General features: G+C 48.5%; 1 protein-coding gene across 2 annotated transcripts; it reads right to left on the reverse strand.

Moving 5' to 3' along the window:
* Positions 1-3,357: 3,357 nt before the first annotated feature.
* Positions 3,358-10,212, reverse strand: pcdh18a (protocadherin 18a). Of its 2 annotated transcripts, none has more exons than XM_084005206.1 (4): positions 7,354-10,212; positions 6,592-6,680; positions 5,774-5,946; positions 3,358-4,201 (listed from the first exon to the last, which is right to left on the reverse strand). In XM_084005206.1, exons 1-4 carry the CDS (start codon positions 9,826-9,828, stop codon positions 3,363-3,365), a joined length of 3,576 nt encoding a protein of 1,191 aa, XP_083861332.1. In that variant the 5' UTR covers positions 9,829-10,212; the 3' UTR covers positions 3,358-3,362. The 2 variants fall into 2 exon arrangements, with proteins under 2 accessions (XP_083861332.1, XP_083861333.1); XM_084005207.1 differs by having other exon boundaries at positions 6,592-6,647; positions 7,354-10,210.
* Positions 10,213-10,564: the final 352 nt, after the last annotated feature.

Here is a 10,564-nt window from a genome sequence, read left to right on the forward strand (position 1 = left end):
TCATCGCGGTGCGTTTGAATGCAGATGAGAGCCGACTTCATGTCAAAAGACCCAATAACCATAAACAGCACAAGCCCTCACCTGCTTAATTTCCCTGTCTGAATAACAATCAACACATTGTTTGGAAGCAAAGGAGATGAAAAGGGAATTCAGAGCCTGTTGATATTTTCACGGTTCGTCGAAAAACAGGCTAAAGAAGCAACGCTGGAATAGGTGTGACTTGTGTCACGGTGGCGATAATAAACAATTAACAATTAGGGAGGAATCAGACGGTGACAAGATGAGTTGCGATGAAGCAGAAAGGAGCATTAGGAATTGTAATGTCCATGGGGACACGGGGCAGAGAGTGCTGCTGGGATATGGATGTGTTTGTGTGTGTGTGTGTGTGCATGTGTGTCTCAAACAGACAGATGGACAGACAGAAATAGCCAGAAGATGAGAGCGAGATATGAAGGTATGCAGGAGGCGAGAGAAGATGGAAGGGAGCAGCTTTCCGAATCAAAATGAGTGAAAGGCGAGCGAAAATGACAAACAATGTAATAGAGGATTTGCTAAGTCAATAATAAGCCGGAGTTCATATTTCAACATCACATCAGTGCCACTGTTGTGCTGTGTGTAAAATTAATCACCTGAGTGGTAATAAATGGGCACTACCGGATCTTTCACCCGGTGTTTTTTCTTCCATTACACACACCATTACCCTATGCCAAAGAAATGTCTTCTTGCTAAACATCATCCATCATGTGTTGCTGATCTAGTTTCACACACACACACACACACACACACTTGGTAAAATAATGCACATCCCGCTTATGCTGCTTTGTGAAATTTGAATTGTCTCGTGTTACCTGGTCTTACGAAGCAATGGTGTGACACGTGGGGAGATGTGCTCATTCGCTCTCTTGTCGAGCTTAAGGTGAGAAGCTTGATCCCACTTCTATGGCTGTCCACCCAATATGAGGCTACAGCCAGTTATCTAGCTTAACATAGCATATAGACTGGAAACATGTAAAGGGCAGATGTTATCACAAGATCTTGTTATTAAGCATATTTCCAAATATCGATGGCCGAAAAGCAAAACCTGCTATTTTCAGGATTTTCTGATTGGCGGATTTCGCTTTGATGAGAACAAGGAAGGTTAACAATACCTAGTCTGTATTAACACATCATACAGTTATATAGTCCAAAAACAGTTTTTTTATAAATTGGATATCCTCCCAATTTCTCAAAAAAGTGAATTTTTCAGATAGGAGGTTTTGCGTTTCGGCCATCGATATGTCGAACTATTTCTTTAAAGAAGCATTGACATCATCTCCTGACCAATATAGCTTATAGACAAGCAGAGCATTAGAGATTACCAAACTGTGGAATTACAGCTTCTGGGTCTGTCACGTGATGCCATTGGGTACAAAAATACTTTTTTTTCCTAAAGGCTGACATTGGAAAAAGACATCTGCAAACACTAGAATAGCCCTGATTTAAACCATTCCCTCCTAACACTTGTACAATGCACGGATGGCTGAACCCAGAGTTGTTTCCCTCCTCGCCTCATGTGAATAACCACAAGACGGAGCAGCTGGGAGGCGTGGTTAAAGAAAACGCTCGACCTAGGTCATGTAATACTGTATCCGGTTTTATTCACATCCACACACAGCCAGTGCTTGTTGTTTATCGAGGCTTGGACTCTTTAATGATGAAGACAAACAAGCTCATTATTAAGTGTTTGCCTGTGCCGCTCTACTGTATGTTCTCATTCTTCGTGGCTGTTTGTGTGTGTGTGTGTGCATGCAAATTCCAGCCTTTACCCTGCGTAAACTCCGTCTCATGAGGTTAATTGCTTCATTTAGCCTTAGTTGTTGAATTTTCCCCACTCTTAAGCACAACTCAATATTCTGTCTTTTGACTGTGGGAGGGTAACTGTGTGTTCTCGCTCATGAGTGTAATATCCCCAAGTGGAAGCCCTGATGAGCAGCATGTGTGAGGGAAGTGGGAGGGGCTGCATCACCCACTTTCTATTTAATTGTACCACCAACCCATATGGATGCAGTGTATAATATGCCCCCCCCTCCACGTCGTGTGCAGCTATTATCAGATGCTGTCAATTTACTAAGCGTATTTACCATAACCGTGATGCTGTCATGGATGAGAGAGGCACCCGAGCAGGAGAATCTCCACTCTGAAACTAAATTAACGCCTAAATGCATTGTAATTTAAACATCGTTTGGGAATAAATGTACAGCTAATGGTGTGTGTATTAGCAGAGCATGTGAATTGTGGTATAATGAGGCTCAGGAAGAGTTTGCCTAGAAAGCACAAAGCAGATTTTCAATGTGCACACAGAGGGTGCTGCAGTACTGATTGTGGGCATAAGGGGGTGCTAAGACACAGGGGGGGCAAATGGATGCACTAAGTGGGGAAACCATGAGAGAAAAGAATCGGAAAAGTCATGCTATAATTGAAAGAAGTGTGAAGCTCAGACTTCGTTATGAATCCCTCCACTTTATTTATCATCCAATGATCACAATGTTACCAAACAAAACCATCGTTCGACATGGAACTGCATTGGAATGTGATTATTTTTAATACGCACGCACGCACATTCAATACCAAAATTAAATACAATTGTCTTATAAAATAAACAGGGGTGAGGGAAAGAGACACATTAAGTGATATTAAGACATGCAGTGACAAATATAAAAAATAGACATTTCTTTTTCTTTTTCTGTACAAACATACATGGACACATATAAATATATAGAAGTAAAAAAGAGTGTATTTTTAAAATACAAAGGTCAAATTGTACATTTACATTCCATAATAACAAAACAGGAGACATAGCACAATATTCAAGTGAGTTTGCCTTTTTTCCCCACACACACACACACACACACACACACACACGCACACGCACACACACTGTACAATATTGTACACTGTAAAAGCAGAAATCAGATCACACAACTGTTGGTTCCTCCCTGTGGAGTCTGTTCACGCTGCTGTAAACATTACAAATGAAGAAAGGGTTTACAGTTTCTGTTGGTGGGTTTCCGTTTGAAATCTCTCATTCAAGCAAGTTTTGGAGAAACTGGAATAACAACTGAGCAATCTTCTTCTTTGAGCGCTCGCTTTGATGCCTTCAAGTCACCTCAATCCCAACTTCAATGCCGCATTTTTACTTTTTCTTGACGAGTCGCGCGGCACCAGAGCGGTGAAGTGGATATTCGGTGAAATGAATGAATGACAAGCATTACAGTGAACATGAAACAGTCATCAGAAAGTTTATATAGTTTGGCACAGAGAGCAACAGAATGTGGTGAAACGTGAAACCATGCTAGGCGTTCCTGCTCCCCCCACCCCCCTCTCTAGTTGTGTCTGACATCCTGCAGCAGCTTGTTGATCTCGTGGACCAGCTCGCTAGCGTCCATGCTGGCCTCGTGGCGGCTCTCGCTGCGCTTGCTGCCGTGATGGAAGACGGCGTCAAAGTCGTCTTCCTCGTAATTCTCTGGGATTTCCTCCATGGCAGGCAACCATTTGAGGTGTGGTGGCTGTCCGTTGGTGGTGGTGGTGGAAGCGGAGGTGGAGGATGACGGAGAAGGAGAAGAGGAAGAAGAAGAGGAGGAGACATGGTTGGTTCCCACGGATCCGCTTCCAGGGTTTAGATAGTGGGTGTTTGCCGCCCATGCAGCCACACCTGGGGGGTAAGTGGGACCTTTACCACCTGGCAACAACCCTCTCCGGTTGTCTTGAGGGACGGCGTTGTTACTATGGTTACCTGCGATGTTTCCGCCACGGCCGCTCCCTCTCTCGGTGGTCGACGACGACGACGGGGGGTTTGTTTCGGTGCATTCGGCGTACGAGTCCATATTGGGGGGGAGGAGCCGCTGAAACACAGAGTTCATCTCTGTGAGGAGGGAGCCAGCCCCTCCTCCAGCTGCACACGCATCACTTCCTCCTCCGGCGACAACTCCCCCGGCACCCTCTTCTTCGCTCCCAGACTCCTTGCCAAAAGTGGAGAAGCTCTTGCGCCGCTCCGAGTCAACGGAGGACTGGTCATCGTCGATCGGGGGCTGCTGGGAGGACTCCTCCCCGGGGATGTACATGTTGTTACGGTAGTCAGAGGAAGCGGGCGAGGAAAGGGGGGGCATCCAGCACTGGTCAGAGTGTCCCAAGACGCGACATTCATCCGTACACAGTCTCATAGCTGAAGTGAAAGAGAGAGGGAAAAAAAAGACATGGGTTTTGAAAAACAGGAAATTACTTCAGACAGAGCAATGACAAGTGCATCAACCTTGCATTAATCAAAATCACAGCTCAGCTTGGTAGTGGTTAGTGTTTTTTGTTATACCTCCCTTCATTATCCTGCATGGAGGGCCAGATTGGTGATATGTATAGCTTAGAGCATTTCCTTGGAAGTGCCAGGTATGAAGAAATCCCGGGAACGAGATAAGTAAATGAGTAATTGCAAAACCCCACCTAAATGCCATTACAGGCAGACGTTAATGTAATATCTGGCTGCTCTGCCAAGCATCTCCCTGCTCCCAAGCTGAGACAGGAATTTGCTTGTTTAGTTCTTTTATCATATCTAGCATGAATAGCCATATTTACCCATCTAAATAGAAAAATCTAAACAAATGAAATCTATTGAAGAGAAACAGGGATAATCCTCCCTCTTGGCCCATTATCTCCTCCCCCTCCCCTTGTTTTCATATTAGCATAAGAGATAGGGAAGGTAGGAGGGGTGCGAGGACCCCAAGTCTTTCTCAAAGGGAGAAAAAAAAAAGAGATACCGAAAGGCTGCCCATGTCCACCACCCTTCGCGTTATCCATCTCAATAAAGATAGAGAATGCATTAACAAGTACAGAGGAGCCAGAGATGCAGAGGAGCTCTCAGGCATGTAGGGGAGAGTGAGAGAGGGACAGAGTAAGAGAGAGAGAGAGAGAGAGAGAGAGAGGGAGAGAGAGAGGGAGAGAGAGAATAACATCATTCTAAAAGCAATTACTATGAATTCTCCTCAGTTCAGACATGAAAGCGCAACACTGTCACTCACCGGGGGGAAAAAAAGAGAAAGGAAAAGAAAAAGAAGGAAGGAGGGGAAAAAAACCCAGCACACTGAGACGCATACCGATGAGTGACAGGCGACTCATCTCCGCTCCGGGGAGGATTTTACAGACACAACTCTAACTTAGGGGCAGATAAAACACACACACACACACACAGCCAGACACAGTGTAACCTCTCTCAGTGTGATAACGAGCGTGGAAATGAGGGCTGTGTGGAAGAATGGGGCCGAGCACAATGGGGATTGTGTTGGTAACAGGGTGAATGGAGCAGTTGTATAGGCAGGTGTACAGACAAGTAATGAGTTTAGGCCTGTTGTTGTCCACGTTGATGAAATGTGTCAGGCAGGAGGTACATTAGAGGCCTGGGTGTGGTCTGGAGGAGAAGAGCTCTGGTAAATTCCCTGCTGGTTCATTTGAGTTTGCTCTCAGATTCTGAGCAAAAAAAAACCCATCTCAAGTCTTCTGATTTCTAAAAATCAGGAATAAGAAGCTTGCGATGAATGTTTTTTAACCATGGTTATTGGGAACAGCTAATTGCCCAGTAAGCTGATGAGTCATATTCGGCCTGTTTTTGGTTTATTTCTCCTCGGGAAAGTTATTTCACGAATGCATAATGCCAAGCTATCAGGGTAGCAATCCACAAGGAACTTAAGATATGATATAGCTGAAGTTGTCTGTGGGGGGTTCTGATAGGACGGGATGGGTGGGTTACCTGGGTGGAGTCGATGGTGCATTTCAAGGTGTATGAGGTCAGAAAAGCCCTCCCCCAACAGCAGTCTGTCCACGGGGGATTCCCGACCCATGTCACAGTCACTGTCCCCCGCCTCGCTGTCCCCACGCCCACTGTCCTTGAGGCTGAATTTGTCCATGTCTTGTAATGCATATCTGTGGAGGACAAAAAGAAAAAGATAAGGTACACATATCGGGGCGGATCGGTTGGACATTTTGTATCTGGAAAACAATATTGCAAAATCACATTAGGCCGATACAAAGCTGAATGAATTGCTCTCCGGAGGCTGATAGAATCAATTTATCCCCGGAGGAGAGTAATGACAAATAAATCCATCATATAAAACTTAAGGCTGCTTCTGGAATCTTTCAAATCTCTTGACAAGCCTCGGCCTATAAATCCCACATGCAGGCCGATCCCATCAATAAATCTGTCCCAACAGCCACTGGGGGCATCAATAAATCTATCATCCAAAGATCATAAGGGGATATATTACGAGGAAGGTAATTATGGATGCACGGTTTACAACGTGAGCCCAATCTTTTCAAAAAGAAGTTTCAAGAAAATTGTCGTGACATTTGGACGAATGAGTTGCGTACTTTTGAACTGAATGACATTGGCATGATAATAACTGGAATATGAAAACACACCATTAAACCATGATCTACATGTAACTGACCAACTGACTTTACAACAGGTTGTTGGAACATGTAAAACACAATGAAAAACAAGTGGTTTGAAAAAAAAAAAAAAATCTTTTTTTCGGGGAGGGGTCGGACTGGGGGATTGGGGTAAATTACCTGTAGCTGCGGGAGTATTTGTTGCCACGGAAACTGGGTCTGGGCTGGTACTGGCCCTGATGGAGCATGGACAGAAGCTGTGAGACTTGCTACATCCAAAAATAAACAAAACAAAAAAAAAAGAAAACAAACAAAAAGAAACAGAAAAAAGGGGGGATGAATAACAGACGAAGAAATTAAGGAGGTAAAAAAGTAACAACACATAAGACAAAATAATGGATGAGTAAATACAAAATGGATGATGGAGAGGCTGCTGAACATGGATGAGACAAAATGGATGATGTTAAAATAAAATAAAGGGGTAGGTGTGGGGGGGTGGTGGTCTACATGAATATGAAGACATTTGACTGAGTGGTGAGTCGTGGTTATTATGGAGGTATGGTGACGGGATGCAAACACAGTAAAGACACAAAGACACACCTATAATCATCAGCAGTTTTAATGAGACTCAATCACAACTACAGTGTTGATTAAGTCACTGTCGCACATGGAGATGAGGTAATTTGTTCAAATGGAGACAGATGTGTGAGGATGAGAAGGCTGCTGTGTGTGTGTGTGTGTGTGTGTGTGTGTGTGTGTGTGTGTGTGTGTGTGTGTGTGTGTGTGTGTGAGTGAGGGAGTGAGAGAGAAACTGAAAAAGAGAAAATTTGGAAAGGGGCTAAGGGACCACAAATGACATTTCTGTGAATAATTTACTTCTCTGTGTGTGTGTGTGTGTGTGTGTGTGTGTGTGTGTGTGTGTGTGTGTGTGTGTGTGCTCACCTCCACTGGTGGAGTTGCGTGCGCCAGTTCCAGGGCAAAGCTCTCTGGAATGTGATTGGACGAGATGGTCACCAGGCTGTTCAGGGACTGGCGGCTGTGCTGATTCTGCCGGCTCCCCATCTGGGCTCGGTCCATGGGGGGCGTGGCCGAGGGCGAGCGGTGGTGAGCTCTGATGGGCAGCGTGCCGTTCACCGTGGGAACCAGGGTGATGTCGCCTTTGTGGATCTGGCGCGAGGGCTTCTTGGGGTGGTGCTGGTGGGTGGATTCCGCCACGCGGCAGTTGTAGGAGTTCCTCGTGTCTTTCTTCTCCCGGTTGCAGCGGGCGGCGAACACCACCATGATGACCAGCAGCACGGTGCAGATGGCCCCCAGGGAGATGATGATGATCAGGGAGGCATCGAGGGAAGACTCCCCCTGGTCCATCACCTGAACGTGGTTCTCCATGTTCTCGTAGAGGGTGATTTTCAGCAGAGCCTTGGCAACGAGGCTCTCCCTCCCCTGATCTCTGACCACGATCGCCAGCTCAGCGTGCTCATGGGGGAAGTTCTCCAGGCTGGCGTTGGCATTGATCTCGCACGTCCTTGGGTCGATGGTGAAGAAGCCCTCTTCGTTGCCACTGACGATGGAGCAGATGAGCTCGGCGTTGACCCCCGTGTCGCGGTCGGTCGCCCTGACCCCGATGACCAGGTGTCCGGCCTCCGTGAACTTTGACGCCGGCACGTCGGCGGTGAAGTTCCACAGCTGGGGGACCACGATGACCGGCGGGTTGTCGTTCTCGTCGAGGATGTTCAGGATGACGGTGGCGTTGCTTTGCAGCGGCGGCTTCCCCGCGTCCTTGGCCTGCACCACGAAGGAGATGCGGCTCACGTCCTCGCGGTCAAACGTGCGCAGTGCATAGATGGCGCCGTTGGAGGGGTCGATGGTGACGTAGGTGGAGATGGAGCTCCCGTGAACGGAGTTCTCCAAGATGGAGTAGCTCACCTGTCCGTTGGCGTCCAGATCGGGGTCAGTGGCCATGATGGAGGTCAGGTACGCCCCGGGAGCGTTGTTCTCTGACTTGAAGACCTCGTATTGGCCCTTCTCGAAACGCGGCGGGTTGTCATTCTCGTCGGTCACGTGCACGGTGAAGTGTTTGACGGTGGAGAGGCTGGGGATGCCCCGGTCCTCCGCCACCACCGTCAGGCTGAACTCTGACCTCTTCTCTCGGTCCAGTGACACGTTGGTCAAAATCATGTAGTTGTTCTCGTAGGACTTCTGGAGTTTGAAGTACCCCTGGCCGTGCAGTTTGCATTCGACCTCCCCGTTGGACCCGGAGTCCAGGTCCTCCAGCCTCACCAGCGCCACGAACGTGTCCAGAGGAGAAGCCTCGGATATGTAGGCTGCGTCGCCATTCCCCTGAGAGGACATGAGGTTGATGCTGATGTCTGGCTTGTTGTCGTTCACGTCCACCAACTTGACCAGGATCTTGCAATGGGCCGGCATGGAGTTCGGACCCATGTCCTGCGCCTGCACGTCGATGTCATACGAGTTGATGGCCTCGTAGTCCACGCGCCGGATGAGGGTCAGGCGACCGCTGTCCGGGTTGATCTTGAACGTCTCCATGATTTTGGGCGACACGTGACTGCTGAACGAGTAGACGATTTTGGCGTTCGTGCCGTCGTCCGCGTCGGTGGCGTTCAAGTCGATGAGCACGGTGCCAACAGGTGCGTTTTCTGGGAGGTTAATGACGTATGATGACTTGTCAAATATGGGGCTGTTGTCGTTCGAGTCGGCGACGCTGATCTTGAGGAGGGTCGAACCCGTCCTCGGGGGGACGCCCCTATCGGAGGCCGTGTACTGAAGTTCGTAACCGGAGCGCACCTCCCGGTCCAGCTCCTTGAGCACCACCAGCTCCGCGTATTTGGCCCCGTCGGTCCGGGACTGCACGTCGATCCTGAAGAAGTTGTTGGGCTCCAAGGCGTACGTGTGCAGCGAGTTCTCCCCGACGTCGGGGTCCGTGGCGCTGTCCAGAGGAATGCGCGCGCCCACGGCCGCGCTCTCCGAGATCTCGATGGGGATGAGGGCGCGGGCGAACTGGGGCGCGTTGTCGTTGATGTCCAACACCTCCACCTCGACGTGGAACAGCTGCAGGTGCTCCGTGGGGAGCGTCAGCACGTCGAATTGAATGGAACAGTTGAGGTTCTTCTCGCAGAGTTTCTCGCGGTCGATCCTGGTCCTGATGCTGATCTCCCCGTCTTGCTCGCGCACCGTGAGGAACGACGAGCTCCCCCGTTGCATCGCCCTGAAGCGCATCGACACCGAGCTGGGAAGTTTGGCCAGAACGTCCGCGACGTCATCCCTCATACGGGCGATAACCGTCCCGACCTTCTGCTCCTCGCGGACCTGATATTTCAGCGTCTTACCGGCGACGTGTTGTGTCGCCAGCACCAAAACAGCCACAACTTTCCACATTCTTGTCGGAAATAGTCCTTTCATTTTTCCTGGTTGCACGTTTTTGTTGTTGTAGAACTCAAACAGATCCCAGAAAATAGCTAAAAATAAAGAAACGCAGTGCAAGTCAATCCCAGTTTAACTAACTAACTGCTCCTCAATCAGCAGCTGCATGTCTGTCTCTCTCCGTAGAGCGAGGAGGAAAAAAACACATTCGACGGTTAAATAAGCACGCTCAAGTTGCTCTAATCTCCATTAAAAAACACACAGTCAGACGTGTAGCTTGTCTGTCCTCCCTCGTTACGCAGATCTGTTGCGCGCATCCAGTGTGTGCGGGGGAACCAGCTCGAATGCCACTGCGATCCGTGCGCCTTTCCTCCCTCTCTCTTGCCTGCTGTCTGCTCTGTGCGCCGTGCGCTCCGCTCCGCTCCCTCTCTCCGTTTGAGGCGCCTCTACACACAGACTTGCCCAAAAATAACCCGCCTCAAACCAAACTAGTTGTACTACATAAGCCACGGCCCACTTTTTCACGTCCCGGGAAAGACAAACACTGTCTCGAATCAAACGCCGGCTGGTGGCCACTCAAACTCCGGAGAGGAGAAGGAGGCGCAAATCAGGGGGTGGGAGGAAAAAGAGAAAGTGGGGGATTAGAAAAAAAAACCGCCCCCAGGGGTCTACTCTCCCCCACTTTTCAGAATAACGACCAGACCCCTACAATGGACAAGGGAGAAAATAAACTTGGGAAGAAAACATTCATTCAGAAGGCTAACCCTGCCGTAGA

Source organism: Eutrigla gurnardus (genome assembly GCF_963514095.1).
Source record: "Eutrigla gurnardus genome assembly, chromosome: 3".
NCBI lineage: Eukaryota > Metazoa > Chordata > Actinopteri > Perciformes > Triglidae > Eutrigla > Eutrigla gurnardus.

What these genes read in the sequence shown, in the direction of transcription:
- pcdh18a (XM_084005206.1), bottom strand. Translation starts at nt 9,828, where the DNA reads ATGAAAGGACTATTTCCGACAAGAATGTGGAAAGTTGTGGCTGTTTTG. An exon ending in AAATACTCCCGCAGCTACAG is followed by an intron (nt 5,947 to 6,591) that starts GTAATTTACCCC and finishes TGTCCTCCACAG; the next exon opens with ATATGCATTACAAGACATGG. An exon ending in GCACCATCGACTCCACCCAG is followed by an intron (nt 4,202 to 5,773) that starts GTAACCCACCCA and finishes CTTTCACTTCAG; the next exon opens with CTATGAGACTGTGTACGGAT.